Source organism: Pseudopipra pipra, chromosome 3 (genome assembly GCF_036250125.1).
Source record: "Pseudopipra pipra isolate bDixPip1 chromosome 3, bDixPip1.hap1, whole genome shotgun sequence".
NCBI lineage: Eukaryota > Metazoa > Chordata > Aves > Passeriformes > Pipridae > Pseudopipra > Pseudopipra pipra.
The window spans coordinates 114,239,665-114,263,636 of NC_087551.1; the positions used below are offsets into that span (position 1 = coordinate 114,239,665).

The following is a 23,972-nucleotide window of genomic DNA, read 5'->3' on the forward strand; positions in this document are numbered from 1 at the left end:
CCACCACCAAGTGTTATGACCAGTATTTTTCAAGTAGCTTCTCTTGTTATGATGAAAATAAAGCGAGGGAGTTGTTTTCTTGTGCTTCACAAGCATTTCCTACCCCCAGGCTTCACGTTTGGCTGGTACAAGTTAAAGATTTTCCACTTGTGCAAGATGAAGTACATTTTGTGATATGTTTTAGTGGGCATGGTGGTATTCAGTCAAAGGCTGGACTTGGTGGTCTTGGAGGTCTTTTTCAACATTAACAATTGGTTGGATTCTAAAAGTGCTCCTCAGATCTTGCAGGAGAGAGAAGAACCCCCTACGTCTACCACTGATTCCCTGTCCCCAAAACAACTGGCCCAACCCTCCTCGGGTTTTGACACGTGCCAAAGCCTCACACTCAGTTGTTCCTCCTGTGTTTCCCGCAGGTATATCCGAACTATGTACCTGGGGATCCAGAGCCAGAGGCGGAAGGAACACCAGCGGCGTTTCTACTGGGCTATGATGTACGAATATGCAGACGTAAACATGCTGCGCCTCCTGGAAACGTTCCTCGAGAGCGCCCCTCAACTGGTGCTACAGCTCTGCATAATGATCCAAAAGAACCGTGCAGAAGCATTACCATGTAAGTGGCCCCCTCGTTCCCCCTCTCCCCACCTTCCCGGCCTCCCCCTCCGAATCCGTGCTCGGCAGGGGTGTGTTGGACGTGGATGTGTTGCTCACTTCCCGCCCCGGCGTGTCAGGGGCCGCCGCTCTGGACAAATCTCATCCCAGCTCTGCGCTGCGTTCGCTGGGTGAAATTTCTGATTGTTCCACTGAATAATAAAAGGAAAAGATGAGATTCAGCTGTTCCACGCCCAGTCCAGGCTAAAGGAGTGATGGTGGTATGAGGAGGAGGCAGGAGGGCTCTGCTGCCATGGCAAGTGTTGCCATTCATTTGCCCCCTGGCACTGGGCAAACACGACCATTCCCTGCCTCCGTTTCCCTCCTTACATAAAGTAGGGTGATAAAACTGGCCAGATTTGAGTTTGTGTTGTGAGGACAAATGGTTCAATGTCTGCAATGCTCTGATGGTGTCAAGTGTAGTATAAGGGGGGAGCTTAAATAGCCAAACGATGTAGGACTTTTTCTGATGAGTTCACAGAAATTAAGGTTTCATCATTGGTACTGTGGTCCTGAGCAAGTCAAAGAAAAGAGGGGGAAGGCAGTGAAGGGGAATGTGTAGGGACAGAGAAGTAGTGGAGGTACCATTGCAAAACGTAGACAGATGATCAGAGGCTTGGAAGCCACCACAGGGAATAGTTTTCCAGTTCTGATGTGCTTCACTGCAGTGATGTGCCAAGCATGGGACACCCATCCCAGCTGAGAGGGATATGGCCCTGTCCCAGCACTGGGATGAGCTGCTCTCCCAGCCCATGGGCATGCTGGCTGCCTGAGAGTCACCAGCTCAAGGGGAAATTGTCCTTTACAAGGGCCAACAGTGGTATCAGCTGAGGAGCTCCTGGATTATTCAGCCCCTGCTTGATTCACACACCAGGGAGGACACTCATCTTTCTAGAGACAGCCTGGTTGGGGCAAGTCATTTCTGACAGACATGAGGAGTTTTTGGAGCTGAGATTGGAACTGAAATCGGAATTAACTTAGGGGTTAAATTTTGCTGGTTGAACCAAGGTCACCACTATCTGCAGCACCAGGAAGTCTGACTGCTCTCTCTTTCCTCCATACTTCCAGCATGTCCATCAGGGTTGTTTATAGAGGCCTCCCTCCTCCTGTTTATGCAGCCTTTTTCTGAAACCTCTCATCACGAGCTCTCCAGGCCTCCAAAGTGCTGACATGATGAATATGCCTTTTCTACAACTCCTGCTAGAACTGCTTGCATTTGCCAGCCCCCTTTTCCTGCTGCTTCCAACGTTATTAACCCTACTGAAAATGTAGAGATCATCTGCCAGGTTTGCCAGGGCGTTACGCAGATTGTTGGCCTCTCTGCAGAAAGCGCTGGGTGAAGTTTGCTGGCCTCTGTTGTGCTGCGAGTCAGACAACACGGCTGAATAATCCCTCTAGTCTTTCAAATCTGTGGCTCTTTCAGTTTGCCACTTCCAGGCATGGCTGCCTAATCCACTGAACAAGCTGCATCATTTTCCAACTCCCCCCTCCCTTCTCCGGCTTTGCAGTTCCTCCGCTCCTCCACCACGCCGAGCCGGCTGCGCTCTCTTCCAAGGCAGCGCACGTCCCCGCCTGCCTTCCCGAGCCCTGGAGGGCTCTTTGCCTGCCACGCTCCAGCAGCCGAGCTCTCCGGGTCCCCAGCGCACCCTCTCCCCGCCTCCCTCCCCGCCTGTGCCAGGGATGCGGTCGCGCATCCCGGCGCTGCGATGCTGATGGATGTGAGCAGCAGAGCTTGCTCAGCGCTCCCTGACTCAGGTGCAAGGTTTCCTAGAGCTCCTCCATGCCCGTTCCGTGCTTCTGTCTTCCTCCTTCTCCTCCTCCTCCTCCTCCCAGCCAGTACATAATTATACAGAAGGAAATTAAATGCTGTGAGGAACCGTTAGGAAAGGGAGCATCAAAGATTTCTCTTAAAGCAGGCAGAAACCAAAGGAATACGGATGTTGTTAGGAAAGCAGTGTGTTTAAAAATCAAATCAAGTCTCTCCTGGCTCATCATGTCCATGGGAGCAGTGGCTCATCACAGGAAGAGGCCAGTTCTGGCTTCAGTATCAGCTGCATCCCTGAGGGATTCACGCTGGCAAAGCAGCCCATGGCAGGGCTTATAAACCCAGGTACAGCCCCTGCTAATGTGTCCAGGCTCCAGCTCTTTCCATACAATTCACACAGACTCTTATGGATTCATTAAGTGCCAGAGCAAGGGCAATTTGCCATTTTCTGTGGCACATCCCTCCTCTAAGCCCAAATCCTCCCTGCTCTTCAGATTGCAATGTCAAGCCTGTTGCAATGCCAAGCCAGGCTCCAGTTTTCCCCAAATGGGTCAGCTAATGTCTCCTTCTATATAAAGGAGCTTTAGAAAGGGAGTTACTGGAATGGTTATCAGGAGGTTTTGTTTTTTCCTCCTAGTTCCTGGTGTTAAGAGAGCTGTTGAGGAAAGAAGAGTGAATACATTGGAGGTCTTTACTCAGACCCAGAGCATCTGGTGGCAGAAAGGGCTGATCTTGTGAGGACTAGTAGAGGGGGATACAATCAGGTTAATGTTTAATTTCCTTGTTTTCATGTCTACTGGGTGAGTGGAAGAAAGAAAAGCCTCATCATGCCTTGCAAGACCCATTTTACCCTGAGAGGTACCTGTCTGAGAGGGTTGGGTGAAACCTGTGTTTGTTGTTCCTTCAGCACTCAAAGAACAGAGTTTCACCCAAAAGTGAGAGTCCTCTGCATGGTCTGACACCACAAGCAGCAGAAGTGCTGGAGCTGGATTTGGAGGTGAAGACCCAGCCTCAGTAAAGCTTGGGACAACACCCTTGGGATTTCATAAAAGTCAGGATTCCTTCCTTTATCATGTCCCAAGCACTAGGCAGACTCAGTTGCCCCTGCCTGGGGAAGAACAGAAAGTAGCAAAGACAGCAAAGAGGTAAGAACTTAGTGTAGTCCATCAGGTGAGCAGGTCTGACCTGGAAGGTGCACACTGGGAGCCTGAGTTTGGAATACTTTGTGCTGTGGCTGCTGGAGCACATGGATCAACATCAGCTCCTGAATATCCATATGGAAGGACTTGGTGTTGGTAGGCAGGTCCTTTGTGAATAATCCATCTGCTACAACCACAGCTGTGGGGGTCCAAAACAGGGTCAACAGAAGGTAAGGGGAAAAGGATGCCTCCAAAACACGGATCAGTCCATGTCCAAAGCAACTGAAGGAGGTGGGATGAGATGCTCAACCTCCAGCAGAGGCTTTCTCCAGGGATTCTGGACAGAAGCTGGGTGGTGGATTTATACTTTTCCTTAGGGTTAGGGTAAAGGAGGTGATGGGTCACTGGAGAGGATGCAGCCCTGTTCCTCACTCACCTTAATTGTCCCTGAGGTTTAGGAGAGGATGGGTTGAAGGGATGTCCATCTCTCAGACTCCTGGACAACACCAGCCAGGGCACTTGTTCTGATTTAAACACCATATTTGCTGGAGGAAACATAATATTAACAACAACAGAAAAGGCCCAGCAGCCCAGATCCTCATTTCATGATCACTCCTGGCAGATAATCCACCTCACTTCTTGCAGAACAAACCATCCTTAACTCACTTCACTCCTCAGAGGTGTCGGTTCCTCCACACTGAATGGGAAGGAGTAGAAACAACCAGCTTAAAGGAGACCCCAACCTCTAGGCAGTCAGTGAGGTGAGAGGGATGCCAGCTTTTCCTGGCATAAATCTCCTCTTAAAGAGGTTTGCTTTCACTTTTTTTTATTTTTCATGTGGCTACTTTAAGGCTTAATGAGATTTAGCAGGACCTTGAATATCCTTCCACTCGTGTCACGAGTCCTTTACACAGAGAGTTCCCTGAGAATCTTCCTGCATGAGGCTGCACTTTTCAGCACAGGGTCTCTCCCCCCCCAAAAAGTCACATCTATCCCCTGATGCTGTGGCCACCTCCTCTACAATCCTGGTGTTGATCTGAAAGAGATTTGCAGTGTAAACCTTCATTTGGCAAAGTCCTGGAATCTCCAGGATTCTGCAAGGTGTCTGAACTCTCCACAGCCCACAATAAGTACTCTGAAGTTGCTAATATATTTGAGGAAAAGCAACATTAACTTCAGCGGTTTTTTGGGTCATTCTTTTAAGCAGAGTGATACAAATTAGGCACTGGAAGGAGTTTCGGACATCTCAGCTACAGAAGTGTGCTGGCTACAGAGTTTTCCTTGTTGTCCCTCCTAAATCTTGTTGTCCCTCCTAAAGCAAAGTCCTATTCTTGGTCACCTTCTCCTTCTTTCTGTACCATGTCTGGGGAGCATTTATGATCATTTATGATCCTTTTTCACAGGGGCACACTAAGATACCTGTCACTTAGTTTAGTCACTTAACTGATCTTGCAGAGTATTGAAGGACAAGCAGCAGGTTAGATGTCTCACTGCCCAGAGAAGGTATCCCTGGTGGAGCTGAGAGGGTTTGGGATGAGCCAGGTTAAACCCTGCTGCACTTGAGTGAGAAGGTTCCTGTGTGATAATGAGTTAGTCTAATGTGGAGATAAATTTCTCAGTTCATCTTCCCCGTTGACAGGCCGATAGTTAACCAATAATATGCTGTGAATAATGGATGTGCTGTGAGCTGCCTTCTGTGTGAAATGTCCTGGGATAATCATAGGATAGGGAATATCTCAAGGCACCATGACTTGTTGAGGAATGGCTTGAGATTTAAAACCAAGGCCATCTCTAAAGGATAACACATGAATGAATTACTTCTTACTCGAGCCCCAAAGATCAAACAAATCTTCTTAGCTGGGACACTCGAGTTAGAAAGAGACCTTCAGCCTTTAGTTGCTCAAAGGTGTGATTTTCAAATGACATAACACTGGCCTGAAAGTAACTGAAGTGACTAAAATTCCCATGTCTCCACTAGAAATGTAGAAGAGACTCATTAGATTTGAAATTCCGTCCTTTTCGCCATTTCTATTCTTGAGGGAGCACTAGAAGTTAGTGCAAGATCCTTCTTGCACTTCTTGGGCTGAGCAGGTACATCCATTGGAGAGCCCAGCATAAATGGCACCAGCAGTGGACTTCCATCATTACCACTGCTGCCCTGCTGGAATGGGTCTGACATGGTTTTGGCTTGGACCAGCTGTCTCTGAGCCAAAAAATCTCCAAGGATTGCTTGGGAGTAAGCACAGAGCAGGGACCATTCCCAGCAGGTAGTTGGATGCAATCACCTTGAATGGCAGGAGATGGGATATGGATGGGACCAGAGCGTGTTGGGCTGGAGAACAATCCCTGCAGATAAACACTTAATTCTTAGTAGAGAACCACCAGTATGGGTGGGAAGTGCCAGGCTGGATGGAAAAGGATGTGCAGGGAAAAGTGCTTGCTGTGGGGTGTTGCTGCCTGTTCTCCACAGGTGTCATTCAGTTTGGGTGTAACTAGATAAATGCATTCCAACAGTGCTCAAACATGAATCCAAAACCCCAAATTCAGTCCCTGTGACCTCACTACACAAAATTGTCCCAGTTTGTGGAGTAACCAGAGTTACTCATCATAGATGAGCTGAGGGCCACCCTTTCTACACAGGTGTCAGACTCCACAGGGCTCAGCACAAAGAAGATTCAACATGGCATCTGCAGACTCCCTTTGGGATGGGTAAAACCCAAGCAAAGTACTTTTCTTCCACATGCAGAAATCTTGTTCCCTTTCAGACTGGTGCATTTTACCTGAGATTCACCAGGAAAACTCCAATGTGTGACTAAAAGAGTCTTTCCTTCATAGACTCTTCATTCAGAGGAGATGTGGAGGGGGCAAGGTCTACCAGAGTCACGCTCTGGGCTTCGGCTTGGGCTCTAAAACAGATCACAAGGAAAAGAGATGCTATAACTTTGCCCAAGGAGCTGGAGGCATATTCTTTTTCCCTTTTTCTTATGCCATTCCTTGGGGAATAGAAGAAATGGGAGACATCCATCACACAGCCCTGTTTCCCTGTGACAGAAGAGGCATGAGCAGAAAAGCAGTTGCTCATTGCCATGTGGGCAAGGGACCCCACCACTCATGTTCTTGCTGAAGGGGCTTGGCAGGGAGGAACCAGGGTCATCTGCCTTGAAAGTTTGTCCTGATTCTACCATGGTTTCCTTTTAAATGTTCACCAGCAGACCAAGGAGGCTCCTCACAAAATGCCCAAATAGCTCTGAACTCATAAGCAGCTCGCCTGGGAGGCCACTCATATGACTCAAGTGCTTTGCCAGACTGGGGCATATGGCTCTGCTCCTGCCTTCCCTCCTCGTCACCAGAGCCGGATGACAGGGAGCAATTTGGTGCCCTGCTTGAAGCGAGTCGCTGGTCCCCTGCCAGCTCCCAGCAGCATCAAAAAGCCATCTCCACAGTTGGCAGTGGGCACTGAGGACGCCTTGCTCTGGCATGCTGAGAGCAGGCCATGCCTGAGGCGGGCTGGCATGGGAAAGCTCGCCCTATCATCAGCCATATTGTCCCAGCTCGGCGGGGAAGGATCGGATCCAGGAGCCTTGGAAGCCAGTGACGGGATTTTTTTTTCTTTTCCAATGGGCTTTGGAGCCAGCCCAAGGAGAGACGTCATCCCTCCGCCCATCCCCACCTGCAGCTTCCCCGTCCACCACCTTGCCATGTCTCTGGCTCTTATTTTGGGAGTGCTGATGAAACCCCTTCTGTTCCGGACCACGTGTCACCGTCACACACAGGACACGGCACAGCCAATAAAGATGAGTCACCATTCACGGGACAGCGCTGGCACTCGGCCAGTGCTGCCAAATTTAGGCTTTGTCAGACTGTGGTAGTCATTGGGAAGGGGTTACATCATCACAGCACCACACAAGCATTAGCTCATGCTGTTCCCAGGAGCTGCAGGGCAGATGGGAAACTGAGGCATGGAGAGAGAGCTTGGAGTAGCCTGAGGTCTTGGGGAGGATCCCTACGCCGCAGGCTCCTGGGGAGTGCACGTCAAGCAGATTCCACACAGGAAATTAAAGCTTTTTTGGGTAATTCCATGCTGCAGGCTTTCTTGGAGACACTCCTCCTATGGCAGGTTTTGATCAGGGCATAGGAAAAGGTGGCTGCACCCTGCTGTGGAATGGGCTGGTGAAATGCATGGAAATTCAACTCTTTTTGTCTTCAGGTTGCTCAAGTGTGCAGCTCTGGGGTTCATGTCATGCTGCCTCTGGATAAACAGGGAGCACACAGCCACTGGGGTGTGCAAAGAAACCTGGGGAAGACGCTTGGTGGGTGCTGGACAGGGAATTCTCTGTGCTTCTACCCCAGATGGAGATGAAGCAGGTCAGGTTGCTGCAACTCAGAGTTGCTGAATATTGAAGGAAAGAACTTTCTTGCTTCAGCAACTATTAGTTGGGTTTTTTTATGATTAGCTTGAGGTGACAGTCTTGAGTCTGGGAGTGCAGCAGATTCACTGAGTCAGTAGAAATCTCCTGAAATGACTTTTGTCCTAAGTGGCATTTGACCAACCTCAGGCTCTCAGTGCCTTCAGTACATCCATGTCTCCACACAAATGATCACTGGTGGGGGATGTCCACCAGGCACAGCTGTATCTGTAGCACAGGAGCCCATATCTCATGTACATTATATATCTTAAAGTGCAAAGAGATGTTTGCAGCAGGGGAATGGGCTCATGGTTTGATCTCATCCTGACCTTGAGCAAGGACATTGTTGAAGAGGCAACCTCAACTCCATCCTGAACACACAAGAAGAGGCAAAAAGACCCAGGAGACAAGGAGACAAGCCAGGATGAGCATGACTTCACGTGCTGAGTTCTGGCCTGCTGCATATCACTTAGACCTTTGCAGAGCGTTCAAAGCATGGGAAGCAGAGGAAGAAACGGGTTCTTGCTGATATCCTTGGAAATCAGTGTCCCTGGTGCCTTCAGCTACCCCACTGCGAGACAGCACCAGCTGCACCACATCCGTTCTTGTCACTTTGTCACTCCCCCTCACAGAAACGCTCTGCCAGACTCGCTTCATTGATGCCAGTCCTGTGCACTCTCTGGGAATGTTGAGATGTTCCTCCTTTTCGGGAGACCAGTCCCCTCACCCACAGTGATGCTGACGCAATTCCACCAGAGGCCACCTACATAACATCAAAGGTTTATAAACCATGAGGTCAGCAAAGGGTGCACTGCTGCCACGTCTCCAGACACGCTGAATGAAGAGCTTTCACTCGGCCAGTGAGTGTGAACCAAGCTGAGTTTCCTTCCTCTTCCCTTCCAGGTCAAAAGCATTTCCACAACCGGGATGAAGTTATTTCTCTAATGGCCTGCAAACTTTCTGTGTCCAAACCAAACCATTAACCAGAGGTGGTTTGCAGGATCCCTGTCTGGTGCTGCCACAGACTGTTTCAAGCAGTGCCTTGTTGTTGTCTCATCTCCAAGGAAGTGGCCGTGGGAGCTGTGTTTGCAGCAGGAGGTTCCTTCACTAAGCCCTGGCAGAAGATGTTGCTTCCTCAATCTGGTGACAAGTCTGTTGGGTTTTATCTAAACAAGTCAGAACATGAGCACAGCCACCAAATCTTGGTCAACCATGTGGTTCAATTATCAGCACAGTCCTTGGCGCAGTTTTAGCTCCTGGCAGCCAGCACCAACCCAAACAATTTCTGTGCTTGGCTCAGGTCATGGCACAGGCCAAGAACCATTCCCACCAAGCACTCTGGACTGGGCCACCCTGGTTTGGAGGCTGAGACAGAATGGATATAGCAGTCAACAGAATTAGGCTTTGCTTAGCTGTTGATTTCTGGGCACCGGGTCCCAGGTTCAAGAGCTGCCTCAGACCTGTGCCAAGGAAAAAGAGATTCTCATGGTTGTTCTCCAAAGCAGACAGTAGAACTCCTTGGAGTTCTTTCCAGCATTGATGTGCTTCTCCCCTGTTTTTCAGAATATTTTACCCCTACTTACAAGATTGCAACATCCTATCAGCTTGTTTTAGGCACATTTACATTCTTCTCAGTGGCTGTGGTTCTCATATGAATTTCTTAAAAAAGGATGCCAGGATAGAGATGCTGCAACAAATGTCAAATGTACAGTGTCAAAATGCACATTTATTGCATGTGTTTGTGGAGTTGAGTTGTTTCATGCCAACTATCCCTTCTCAGAACATAGAAATGGGCAGGAAAAGATTTTATTTGAAATGGAGCCATGCATTGTTTTTCTTAGCAAGAGGTTTTCCTCCCCATTTTGGTGCATTCCAGAAGTTCCATAAGGTGTCTTTCTCTTCTAAGGGTTCCTAACAGTAGAGTTCAAATGTCATTAGGTCTGAAAAATCTCAGTATAGGAGGCTCATTCTGGTTTTTTGGGATGTAAACTGGAAGTGACTCTACTGGATTCAATATACTCAAGACTTGGCCACTAAAAATTATGACTAAAGTGTCCTTCATAAAGAACCAGCTGTTGAATGTGCAATGTGATTTTTCCTCCAAGAATAACTCCTCTTGGATTTTGTCCTCTTGTTCTTCCCAGTTAAAGAAATCACATGTTTGGGGTGGGGTTTTTTTGGCTTGTCGTTCTCAAAAGGACTATTTTAATTAGCAAAGGGTCAAAAATCAAGTCTCAGCAATTAGTGACCACAGCAAACTGCAAATCTAACCAAGAGGCTACAAGGGCAGCACAGTCATACTTGGGTGACTTTAGCCTCTAGAGATCCATGGTAGATCCATGCCAATGGTATGCTTAGCTCTCCAGATCAACTATAAAAGTAGCTTACGCTGACTTTTTTCCCACCTTGGGTGCTTTGGGTTAGATTTGGATACCTCTGAACATCTGGATGTCTGTGTAGGTACAAGGATCAGACTACTCTGATTTCTGAACTGAGGAACCAGAGCACAATAGGAACCAGAAAGTAGACCAGGAAATATCAATGGAAGCCTTTAGAGGTGGCTTGTGCCCTTCTCAGGTGTTCCTTTCAGGTTGAACCAAGTTTCTGTGACAGACTCTACTGCCCTGTAACATCTGCAAAGAGGGATTTTGCTCTGCTTGCATAGATTTAAATCCTTGCTGGAGGTGTTGCCAGAACATCCTGGTGGAGCATTTCAAGTGAAATCTCTTGGGGTGTCTTGAGGAGCTTCACATCCTCTTGTCTGTAGCTGTTCACTTTTAGAGACTCAGGTGGGGTTCTTTGTCAGTGTGATTCTGAGACAGCAGTTAAGGGCTTCAGATTAACAGGGATTTAACTAAAAGTCTTCATAATTACAGTGATGACTGTGCAGAGGGTACCTTGGCCTGAATAGAGCAGCAATTCATGCAGCTTTTGACAAAAATAGACACATATAAGACTTCTCATGCTCCATTTCCAAACAACCTAATCTGTGCCCGGGAAATCCTGGCTGCTGCTTTCCCACCACATTTCTCATGCAGAATTAACCCAGGTGATTGATACCTGGAGGAATTTAGACCAAGCTCTGACCAGACTATCTCTCCTTTGTGTATTTGCGGCATTAGAAGACAGAGTTGTTGGTTCTGAGTGTCTCTGCCAACTTCAAGACCACCCTGCCCACATGAGATTCAGAGATTCATGAGGTTTAGGCCCTTTGGAGGATGTACTGGGAAAAGATGTACTTGGGCACAGTGGGAAACTCCTGGAGAAGTACTGGCACTTATGTGAGATAACCTGAGTCCTCACTGCTGGGTTGTGCTTACTGGGCTACATGAGCCCCAGTTTAAGTGATAGAAGCTATTCTAGTTGAAAACATCATCAAATGTAGCCCTACACCAACATCAAAACCATCATCAGTAAGATTAATGAGATTTCTGGTTTACTTGCCAAAAATCACAAAGAACTGTTCTGTATTAACACCCTCAAAACAGCATCCACTGAAGTGGAACAACCAGCTTTCGGTTGTGAATTCTTGTCTCTGCCTTTTCTTAACACTTAGAATTAACATTTATTCAAAATGGAAGAGCCATTTCAAAAGAAATAACTTTGTGTTATCATTGTAATCAATGTCACATCAACAGGAACTCTAAAAGTAAGACTAGTCTTGTTGTGTGTGTGTGTCCCTAGTCCATGATTGCCTCCAGCTTCTTCAGGACTGAAACTATGCACCAAACTCACCCCAAATTCCTGAGTGGTCTTAGACACCTACCATGCATTTGTCCCCCTGAAATGTGTGTTTGTGAATTTAATTTCCTTTAAGTCCACCTTAGACTCCCATCAGAGACTCTGGTGGCTGGCTGGACCTTCAGAAGAGGCTGTTTTCCATAAGGCAGGATTTGTCTCTGGCTCTAGCAATGGACTCATACTGACATTTTCCTCAGACATAGCTTTGGGAGCACAGCTGAGACCAGATTCCTAGAGGGATCAACTTGTACAGCTAAAATAACATTTTTCTGGCACAAAGCTGCCTGCACATCTGAATTAGACTTTACCTAAGCTCTACCTGCCATGCCTGGGCTCCCCAGAGCTGTCCAGACACAGCAGCCACCTGGACTAATTTACTCTGCCCAGCCTGGAAAATCTGATAATATGAGAGGTTCCACCTCCAGGAGTTGAACCACAGGTCTTCCACATTATTTTTAAAACATGATGAAGGGGATTATATGACCATATTTTTGATAAACAGAGGACTGTGATCAGATTCTGTCTATACCTGTAATGCAAACAGTGTTGGAGCCCAAGCACTGGCACTCAGGTGATTGTGTTAAGTTGGTCTCTGGAACAGTTTTGGCCAGCCAGCCCTTTCCCAAAGCTTCCCAGGCATGAGAAAACAAATTCACATAGTCCAGGAACCATTCCCATGAGGCAGATTGGATACAACCACTGAGAGAGTTTAATTGTATGGACATGGCAGACTCTGCCAGTTGGGCTGAGGATCAACAAATGGTCCTGGCTCTGTTTCTCCTTTGCTGGTTCAGATACCACCACCAGGGTCTCTCCAGGTCTGAGTTCCCATGTGTCCTTCTCATCTCTGCTGTTTTTTATGAGCTGTTATCTGGTGGCAAGTCACTACACAGGATCAAAGATCTCGGTTATCCAAGTGAGATGAGGATTGTTTGAAGATCTGTGCATATATAAGGACTAAGATTTGACCTAAGTGCTGCCAGAAATGTTCTGGCTCTGGAACAGGCATCAGCAGCATTTTTTTCCTAAATAAGTAGGGAAAAACTGAGATACCTGCAGCCAGCATCCTAGGAAAGGGACAAGGATATTATGGAAAGCAAACAGTGGAATTTCATGCTGATGAGGACAGTTCATATAGGCCTGTTGGGACCAGCCTTCTTCTCAGTGATGTAACAGAGGGATTTTATCTTTCTGTTACCACTTGAGGATGGTGGTAACTCTATCTGGCTGTTCTAGGAAATGCCACTTGAGTATGTTCTCTGATGGATCATTGCACCCTTCTCACATCAGGTGTGTCTTGGGTTTGTTTTTTTGCCTGTTTGGCCCTCAGTGATATAAAATCATTGTGTTGTGTCACTCAGTTTTGCCCATGTTATGTTGCATCTGTCGACTCCTGCTTTGCAGGAGCCAGTGTGGGCTATTCTGCTCATCTTGGAGCCAGGAACAGGGTTTTCCAATCCTGCTTTCTGCTCTCCTTACCTTGCTGATACTCAGGACTCTCTCCTGAGCTCCTGTGGGGAGTTGGTGGATGCCAAATCTTTGCTACCAAGGGTACTTTTCATCTTATCCACTTCTCCTTGTTTGATTGGTCCAGTTGGATCCCCACCCCTGGAAGTGTTCAAAGTTGGATGGGAATCTGAGCAACCTGGTCTAGTGGAAGGTGTCCCTGCCCATGGCAGGGAGTTGGAACAACATGATCTTTAAGATCCCTTCTGGCTCAACCCTGTCTGTGATTCTGTGATCCACACTCCAGGTAGAGTCAATGGAGCATTTCCAGAGTGCAACTCATCCCGTGTCCCAGACAGCATTCCTTGGGTGAGACAAACCCTGAAGCACGTGATGCTTCAGGGAAATCTTCTTTATGAGAGTTTTAAAACAGGGTGGGGAAGCTTTGCCAGTCCTGATGTGGTGGGTGACATCCAACATTTTCAACAGGAGATCTGACACTTGGCTGAGGTTATTCAAGGACAATCCAAAAGAGAGGGCAGATTATCCCATTTCTGCCTGGCCCGGGGTGCTCGTGCCTCTTACAGAAGGATCAGTGGCTGGCTGGAGTCCAGGAGGAGATATAAGACTCGATGGCTGCGGGGCCTGAGCTGGTTTGGCAGGGCCCGAGTTCACAGAGGAGATGAATAGGAGGAGACACGACAGAAGCAGCCGAGATAATGAGAGCACAGATCAGACAAGTGTGGCCGGTCACCTCTTCCAGCAGCACAGAAAAGGGGGCACTGGGAAGAGCTGAAAGGCAGCAGCATGAAAGGGGGGGAAAGAGAGTCCTTTCCAAACACAATCCCCAGTGAACCCAAGGACCTCAGTTCCTCACGGCTGTGCTGAGACAGGGGCTAGGGGAAGGAGCTAAAAAGGGATTCAGCATTTCTGGGGTCATTAAGAACGTCTTAATTTAGCAAAAGGAAAAGGTTTCAGGAAGCAGCATTTCAGGACAGGAGCCAGCCTTTAACTGTCGAGGGGTGAGAGAGCAACTCTCCGTGTGAACAAGCTGTTCTGAACTTGCCTTGCTGTGGATTTTCTCATGATGAAAGGTTTGGGAACACGGATGTTCCTCTGGTCTAATGTGGAAGAGCCCTCCTTGCCCTACCTGGGACATGGACTATCCTGTATAGAAACTCAACACAAGCCTTGTGTCAGGAAGTCCCAGTGGGATTCAGTAGTAGAAGACCTTCTTTGGTTATCCAGACCTACTTGGAAATATGTCCCTGAAGTGAGTTACTTACCTTTGTTTCCTGCCTTTCCCAGCCACCAGCAGTTCTGTATTTCTTAGGGACTCGTGACGCTGTGTCCTATGGGAGTTGGACCCTGGGGAGAACAGGGTTGTGATGCTCCTTGAAGGAAGGTCTCAGAAGGGCTCCCTAGCAAAGGAGCAGGTGCTGAGGATTTGAAACTCACCCCTTGCCTGATGAAACCAAAACATTTTCCATGAGAAAACGGCTAAGGACGTGACACTGGTGTAACATCTCCTCCCAGTCTTCCCAGTGTTAAGCTCTGGTTTTTCATCCCTGGTCACTCCAGCTCTGAGCAGAGACCAGAGGTGTCACATAGATGTGAGGAGGCCATTCCTGGGTCAGACTTATGAATTATGTTCATAGTGCTCATTGCCATAATGCCTTGGTGGAGAAACTGGTTAGGACAGTGTCCTGAAATCCTATGAGGAAAATGAATGGCAAAATGGCCTATGCAGCCCTTTATTATTTGTTCTACACTTTTTCATGTTCAAAGGGACAAAGAGGGAAAATGAAGGAAAGAAGACCAAAGTCACTCCCTTCTCCGATGAGAAAGAATAAAGAATGATCAAGCATTGAAATCCATTGGGAAACAATGAAAATCAGACCTGGGGTCTGATTCTGACCCCTTTTACTCTGACACAAATAAATAAAAACAGATTAAAAATAAGGGGGAGCGACTTTCAGGCAATGCTGTTACAAAAGCAGAGTCTGGCTTGATCTCTTTTGTACATAAATGCATTTTCACTCTGTGTGCATCAAAATGAAAGCCTGTTCCTCGGCTCCTGCTGAGCTCCAGGGAGGAACGTGCCACCCAAAGGGGAAAACATGATAACAGGGTTCAGAGCACAGAGACCTGAGCAGGCAGAGAGCGCTGGGGAGGAACTGAGACATGGCACTTGGCATTAAACAAGCTCTGCCTTTGCACAGGGATTGATGGAAGGGTTTGTGTCACACGGAATATTTGCTGTCCAGCTCACCCGGGAGAAATGTTGGTATCTTCCCATTTTGTTTTAGTACAGTCTTAAGGAGAATTAATATAAAAAAAAAACCCAACAAGAAATAGAGCACTGTTTAGGCATCATTTTCAACTTTAAAGGGACAGACTCCACAGGAAATACTTAGGGAATGTGCTACAGCAACTGCTTTCAAATTCCTGACAGCCAACAACCTGCAGCTGGATTTGTGATGAAAACTGTACATACCCCTAGTGAAAAACCTCTCTCCTCAGCTGAACCACACTGCAAGTAAGGCAAAAATGGCTATATTGTTCATTTTAAATAATCATTTATGTGTGTGTGTGTGTGCATGTTATTTTTCCACGGCTTTTAGTAGACTAGTTGTAAAACCATGTGTAATTGCATACCAGGAATAGTCTGGATAGATAGGGATGGCTTTCCATGCACTGTTTTTATTCCTGGGCTTTAAAAACTACCGTGACAATTTAAGGGGAGTCATTGTTATGATTCTTTCGTGTGGACGTGGATTTTTCAAAGATCCTCATTACACACCTGAGAGGACCTTTTGTTTTTCTGGACCATCAGTAGGAACTGGAAACTGAAACAGGATAAAATTCAGCATGTCCCTGTGAGCTTCAGCAAGGCTTCCCTGAACTCAGAGTGGTTCAGACTCCTCTCCTCTGGTATCAAACTGCTGCCTTCATTATACTCAAGTCCACTCGTGTTTTCATGATCCAAAGCAATCACTCTTGTTTCCCTTTCTCAGCGAGTCGATTCCTTTGTCCAACATTCTCAGAAATATAATGGGTTTTATCCCTGCCTTTATCCCACCGCTTTCTCACCTCTCTTCACCATTTGCTGTTGCACAGCCTTTGTGCCATGTGTGTTCACCACTGAGGACTGTTCACGAGCTCCCTCCGAGAAATGCAGAATTAGTGAGGGAAGAAGTCAGAATCAAGCCAGTTCAAGATGGTTGTTGAGTTCAGCTCCAGATTCAGACACCTAAACAAAGGTGTCTCTGATGGAGGTGTCTCCATGCAAAGAGGGAGTCCAATCTCCCCTTGTATTCAATGGAGATAGAGACAATAAAACCACAGAGTCTAAGTAATGGCCTTCAGACAGCTCTGGCCATAATGACTGAGGAAACAATTTTTTTGAGCATCACCTAATGTCATTTGAGATGCCATGAGTACCCTGCCTCACTCCAGCTCCCAGCTCAAAAATGTTCTGGTCTTCTGTGTGCAAGTTTGTCACATCTGCCAGCTCCACGTGGAGGTCTGGAATATCCCAAAGCATCTCAAATGTTGCTGGATTCCCACCTGTGGTGGTTGCACTAAGCCTTCATTCTGTACTGAGTAAAGTAAGGGACATTGTTTAACCATGGACACCCTGGGGTGAGTCTCTACTGAATCCTGCCTGAAATGCCTTGGCAAAGTGCACTGTGATGTGAAGATCTATTCCCTGCTTTCACTTGGATTTTACAGGAGACCTTGGGTAAATCCTTTAAATCTTAGTGCTTCATCTGTCAAGCGGGACATTACAGACCTCTACCTTTCTGTGCTGAACGTAGGTTAGGAGATGTCTCGCCATAAGGACTTCGGGGCTCGTCACTAAAGGGATCTGGGGGGTTAATTCTTGTGATGTGTCATTCAAGGAACAGGGCCTTGACTCCTCAATGGTGCTGACTTTGGCCTGTGAGTCGTTCTTTGCTTCCTAGCAGGTGATAGGAGGACTTCAAAGGCTGTTGTACAGTTTGAAGACAATCTTAGTCTATGCCAGTCTGACTTGTTATGGGTAGGGGGGAGACAGATCCCACAGATTCAGCTCCATAGTAGCTGACCTCCTCCTGGCTTGAGAATGCCCAGAGATGTGGTTGTGCATGGTGGGAATGTTCCACTCCTGAGACTAAGAACAGAGTGGGAGGAGTGGGAGTGGTTTTTTTGAAGTGATTTCAGTTTTTATCCAACCTCATCCCTTTGATAAACAAACCTGGGAAGGGGGCTGAAACCTACTCATCGTAGATGAAGGTGCGTCAGTCACCATGAGCAAAACTCATAATCAAAATAAAAAGTTACTTCTCATATGATCCAACTTTCCAAGACTTTCTGTTCTAGTTATGATTGGAGAGATCTCTGTAGTTGGTTAGTAACAAGGTCTGGAGAAGTGGAGGGTCAAAAAAGAGACGGTTTATCCCACAATCTGTGAGAATTGTAAATTGTGTGAAGATGTCACAGGGAAAGATGGGAATGAGAAAGTTGTGGTCAAGATGAACAAAAGTGCTGTGTCATTTAAGTCTTTATGAAATAACCAGGGAATAATTTCTGTGGCAACACAGTAAGAAGGACTGTAGAACTCTTTACATGATTCCTGCTGACATCCCCCTATGGGATCTCACCGCCTTACACCCAGGTCCATCACTAGGATGCCAAAACTCACATTCACCACAGACTCTCGAATTTTCAAACAACAGCAGAAATATGTCAAAATGTCTGGAGATACTCCGTTGCCTCCCTCATATCTTGGTGCAAACGAGGAGACAATGAGCAGTTTGTGAGGGTAGGACTCATCCCGCCTGACTGCCTGTGCTCGCGCGTGCCCTGGCAAGGGTTGGAGTCAGACACCTTGGGAGCATGAGTCAACCACTCCTTGTCCCACACATGGATCTTAGGACAGGGTGAATCACTTTCTGGGGGTGTCTGCCTCTCTCTGCTGACTGGCAGAGATGTTCAGATGACTATCAGCAGGCAGGGACCGTGCAATGTGAGTGACTCAACACACGTAATCTCAGCTCTGTACAATTTACAGCCCTGGCTGTGATTAGTGGAACGTTCTTCACTGAAAACGTTACAGAAAAGCCTTTCTGTGTAAACTGAGGGGTTGTTTCAGGTGTATTTTAGACCTCTCTCTATTCTAGAATAAATGAGCCCAACAGAAACATTTTTAAGCCAGGGTGACAAATCTGTCTCCTGAGGGTTGGTGCTGCTTGAGTTTCAGAGTACAGGTACACCTAATGCCCAACAAATTTCTAGTAAAACATCACTAAAATATACAAGTTTCTAGTAAAACAGCAATAAAATAAGACATATTTTTTTTCCTGTTAATCAGGGAAAGTTTTTAAACTGAATAGCTAAAAGATACTGCAACAAACAGTACTTACACACATAACTTTAAAATTGTGTGGCATCACTCAGCCTTCCAGGACTGTTAATTATATCTACCAAAAATGTAACACATCTGGAAGGTTAAAAATAAATCTCATCTACATCTGCTTGGGGCTGAGGATGTTCACATTCAGAAGTTTCCATCCAGACTGAGGGAGCTGGGCATGTTTAGTCTGGAGAAGAGAAGACTGAGAGGGGATCTCATAAATCCATATAAATATTTCCAAGGCGGGTGCCAAGAGGATTGTGCCACTCTTTTCAGTGGCAGGACAAGGAGCAGTGGCCATAAACTAAAGCACAAGAAACTCCATCTCAACATGAGATAGAACTTCTTTCAATTGAGGGTGGCAGAGCACTGGAACAGGTTGTCCAGTGTGGTTTTGCAGTCTCCCTCTCTGGAGACATTCCAAACCCACCTGGATGAGATCCTGTGTCACCTGCTCCAGGTGACCCTGCCTTGGGATGGTCTTAGATGGTCTCCAGGGGTGCCTTCCAACCCAAACTATTCTGTGATTCTGTGATTAGAATCCCCAAGTCCAATATCTATTGTTTCTTATTGAGGACTTAGAACTTGGGGGAAATCATGAAAGCTGGTGGCTTCAAGCTTCCCTCTTTGATAAGGCCACTGGTCTTACTGGTTTGTGGCTTGTTTTTTTTAAAATTTAGTCTGAAATGCTAAAGCAGCTGTAAGTCCAAAGGCAAAGGATTCAGAGAGACAAGCTAATGGAAAGACACAGTTTTGGTGGACCTGCAGGCTGTGAGAATTCCAATGAGGGGCAGAGATGGAGCTCTGTCATCCTTCCTGGTCACCTTCCTCATTACCTCTCCTCCAGACATAGATAGGTTGGAAGGAGGGAAATCTAACTCCACTGCACTGTGGGGTGGGCTCCTCAAAAAAGAAGATAAAGTCTGTGGAGTGAGGTCTGAAGAGCCAGTGGATCTTATTCCCATTCCCATAGAAGCCGAGCCCCTGTGGGCAGAGAGAAAACAGGAGAAGAAGAAATTTAGGGGGTTTGGACTTTTTAGCTTTTTATCCCTGAGTAGCTGCAGAAAGATGTTCCTTGGGTTTTTTAGGGTAGGAAAATTAAAATAAGAGCTGGTTGGAACCAGGTGATCCTTAAGGTCCCTTCCAACCCAGGCCATCCTATGATTCTCTGACTTTCTAATATGTTACACATCAGAGAAAGAAGGGTGTTATTATTTGTTTTGCTTACAATCATTAGCATTTTTCCTTTAGTATTTATAGGTGATGCTCCCAGACAAATCTTTGGCCAAGGCTCAATCAAACTATAGCTACCAAATTATTGAACTTCCCAAACATGGATTTTGGTCCATCATCTGTTCCCTCACCTGCAGAACAGTTGTCCAGTGAGCAGCAGTGGGAGCAAAGGAATAAGATGCCAGTGACTCCTTCTTTTCCCAGGAATCTGTCAATTAATTTTTATTGTGATGCTTTGCTCAATGAGTTGTTCAATCTACCCTTGTGATGATCAGTGGGGTTTTTTTTTGTTTTTAAAAGCCTCTGAAGTGTAGTGGGGAACTATTTTATCTTTCGGAGAAAATAAATTTTTTAAGTGTTGGTTGGGATGATGAGTTAGTTGAGATGATGGTTGGTTAAGACTGATTTCCTTTTGGAATATCATGGGGTGCCTTCTGAGGGTGACCCCAGGGCTGGAATTGCAGGCACTGATGGGAACAATCCTCAGGGTCTGAGTGCTTTGGGAAAGAGTGGACCAAATCCAAGGTCTCCTCAGAGGGAGAAGAAACAGGGCTGGAGACACAACTGTGACTTGGATCTGTGGTCCATCCAGGAGACAAGGCTGGAGATGAGCTACCTCCAATATACCTCCAATACCTCCAGCTGCTCTGGAACCAGGGCAGGGGATTTTCTGGAGGGATCAGATTCTTTGTTTTGGGACCATTTGAAGGGTATTGATAAGTCTTGATGCTCCCTGTATTTATATATTTATATGCACAGGATAAAAAAACTGCCTATTCTCAAAGGCAAATGCAAATGGAGATTCCTGAGTAAGGCAGAATCAATGGGAATGTTGCTCATATAACAGTATTTTAGAATAAGAAAGAATCCATGCAGCTGCAGAGAGTATGGATGTCCTGCTCTTGCAGTGGTGCATTCCAAGATAAGATTCCTTTCTACAGAAAATAACCTTCATACTTGGGATGAAGCATTTAGATGGGATCTGGATTTCAAATTTTCAAATGTGGATCCAATCAGGACGAGCACAGAGGTTGTTCCCCGTTAAAAGAGATGAGCTGGGGTGGGGTGGCAGAGCCGGTGGCTCCTGGAGATCAGGACAATGTGTCAGAGAACTCCTGAATGCAGCATCCTTTCCAATTCCCACACTGATATTTCTGTATTTCTCTCCTCCAGACTGTAAGGACAACCTGACGTGAGTTGAACCTTCAGGCTCCCAAGCCTGCCCCCGATGCAATAATTTAGTGAGCAGATGATGTTTTCAACCAAACCTCCTCTCTAACCCAGTGGATCTGTGTGTCTTCCGGCAGGTGTGTCCTCTGTGGCCTCCCTGATGTCCCTGGCTTGGGTGCTAGCCTCCTATCACAAGCTTCTTCGGGACTCTAGGGACGACAAGAAGAGTATGAGCTACAGAGGGGCCCTCATCCATCTCTTCTGGCGCATCTTCACCATCTCATCCCGAGTTATTTCTTTTGCTCTCTTTGCTTCCATCTTCCAGCTCTACTTTGGGATCTTTGTAGTGGTCCATTGGTGTGCCATGGCTTTCTGGATCATCCATGGTGGGACAGATTTCTGCATGTCTAAGTGGGAGGAGATCCTCTTCAACATGGTGGTAGGGATTGTGTACATTTTCTGCTGGTTTAATGTCAAGGAAGGGCGGACTCGATACCGAATGTTTGCGTATTACACGGTGGTCCTGACGGAGAACGCGACCTTGACGCTCCTTTGGTATTTTTACAGAGATCCTGAAACCACTGACTCATATGCCGTGCCAGCACTGTGTTGTGTCTTTCTTAGCTTTGCTGCTGGGATAGCTTTGATGCTGTTATATTATGGTGTGCTGCATCCCATGGGGCCAAGAGCTAAGATCCTTGTCAGCTCCTGTTGCGCCGAGCTGCTCTGGGGCATTCCTTTGCCCCCCGATGTTGAGCCCATGGCGCCCCAAACCCCTGGGTACCGGGGGGCCCAGGCTACGCCCACCAGAGCGGTCACGGAGCAACAGGAGGAACTCACAGCTGACACTTGCTTGCCCGTTTTCCAGGTGAGAGCAATGGTTCCATCTACTCCATCTGGGCGACCCTACCCACCCGAGGGGCCTCTCATTAAGATTGACATCCCAAGAAAAAGATATCCTGCATGGGATGCTCATTTTGTAGACAGGAGGTTAAGAAGAACTATCAACATCCTCCAATATGTCACCCCCACAGCTGTAGGTATTAGGTATAGAGATGGACCTCTCTTATATGAGTTGCTACAATATGAATCTTCACTTTAAAAGCTCCTTAAAAGCAAAAGTAAAAGAGGGGACCTTATTTTTGTTTACGGTAAACACAGATCATGAAACAAACACAAACCTTCAGATAAGCTTTCTTTCTGGTTGCTGTATGTATAAAAAAAAGAAAAAAAAAGATATTCTCTATGTTTTGTAAGTAAAAACAAAAAGAAAAACTTTTCTTTTGTTTTTTACACACAAGAAACAGTATTTCAACTTCCACACCTAGGATTCACAGGTGGAGAAGGAGGCATCTCCACATCAGTTTTATACCGTACACCAAGTGTAGAACATTATTTATGGGATTGGTGCTGATTGAAAAATAAAAAAAAACAAACAAACAAACCTACAACTGCCTTATGCCCTTAGGTGCTGAGTTTCATTAAGTACTGTCACCTTTCTCATGCAAAACTCTTTGATGATTATATGCCAGGAAAAAAAAAGAAAAAAAAAAACAAAACCAAAAAACCAACTGAAATGCAAACCTTAAAATTAAAAAAAATAGTAAAAAAAATGAACAACAACAACAAAAAGAGAGAAATGTACGAAAAAGAAAAATCCCGTTGCTTTTATTGGATTTAACAGAAAAATAACCAAACCCAAATATCTAAAGATAAGAAAGCAAAGCTGAGACACCCCTAATGGAGTTTGGTTTTTCCAACAGCTGAAAGACAAAATCAGGTCTGTAAGATAATTTGGCAAGGAATTTATAGCACCAGTTGGCCAAGCCTGTGAGCCTTGACCGAGTCGTGTTATGAATGCGATCCAACCATGGAACCGTTTTCCTTGTGGAAACGGATCATGTGGAATGGTGGGTTTGCACCAGATTAGTGTGATAATGATGGATCTGATCTTGTTTCCAACAATTGCACGTGCTAAAGCACCACTGTCTCCAGTGGAGCAAATACCAAAAGCCTGATCCCAGAATAAGGCCTGCCACCTTGAATTCTGGAAAATATGGAATTATTGAAATTATGTACCAAAAAAATCCTCCTAAAGTCCATTTACACATATCTAATAATAATTATTTCAGTAATAATAAAACTCAGCATAGTAGCAAAAAGCGAGTCAATTTAAAGGCACAATACTTGATCAGTGACTGGCAAAATAATTTGACCTACTGTATCATTTTAAGGCTGTGAAAGGCATACATGTATTATTTGTAATCTCGTGTAAGACCTGTCATGTCTCATTCAGTGCGAGCCTTAAAGTGATTGTAAAGCATCCTTTCGTTCCATTTTGGGGATTTTTGGGTTTTGATTTTTTGTTTTTGTTCTGTTTTGTTTTTAAGGAAAACAAAACATGAAAAGTCGGGATCTAAAAAAAAAACAAACACAAAAACAAACAAAAAAAAGCAAACAAACAACAACAAAACAACCAACAAACTTCTTCAAACGGTAATAACCTGTAAACTGACTCACGTCTCGAGATGATTTGGTGCTTTGTATTTTTCGTTGATGTTGTTGTTGTGATTTAGCTGAGAATTCTTCGACTCGGTACATGTGGGGAACTGCTGATAAAAAACTGTCTCGTGTCACCCTCTACTGTAAGTACATGGCGAGAAACAACAAGCAGAGGAGATCCAAGAGCGTAGCGAGAGCATCGTGGTTTAGCTTTAGCCTTCTCACTGCAAGGAGATGCTGCCACCTCCGACGATGGCAAAGCCCAGACGGTCACCTGCCGAGGGCTGAGTGGTTGTCTTGACATTTCCAAGTAACCCGCTCGGTGTCTGAACATTCCCATCTCTCCAATTCTGTTTCTGTGCTGGAATCTCTTTGTTTTCGAGTTCGATCACGGGTTTGCGTCTGTCCAACAACACCCTTTTTTCCGTTTCGAGAGTATTGCACCTTTAAAAGGAATAATCCCGTTTCAGGGCATCTTTTCAATCCCACCATCCCTCTACTTGGGAGGGGAAAAAAACAACAAC

The 23,972-nt window shown here is 46.1% G+C and overlaps 1 protein-coding gene across 1 annotated transcript in view; it reads left to right on the forward strand.

Moving 5' to 3' along the window:
* The window catches only part of XKR6 (XK related 6), a 180,389-nt gene extending 157,120 nt beyond the window's left edge, over positions 1-23,269 (forward strand). Inside the window, exons 2-3 of the mRNA XM_064651199.1 lie at positions 414-610; positions 21,084-23,269. Of these exons, the coding sequence (XP_064507269.1) occupies positions 414-610; positions 21,084-22,048 (1,162 nt within the window). The 3' untranslated portion in view covers positions 22,049-23,269. The remainder of the gene's footprint in view (positions 1-413; positions 611-21,083) is intronic.
* The last annotated feature ends 703 nt before the right edge of the window (positions 23,270-23,972 follow it).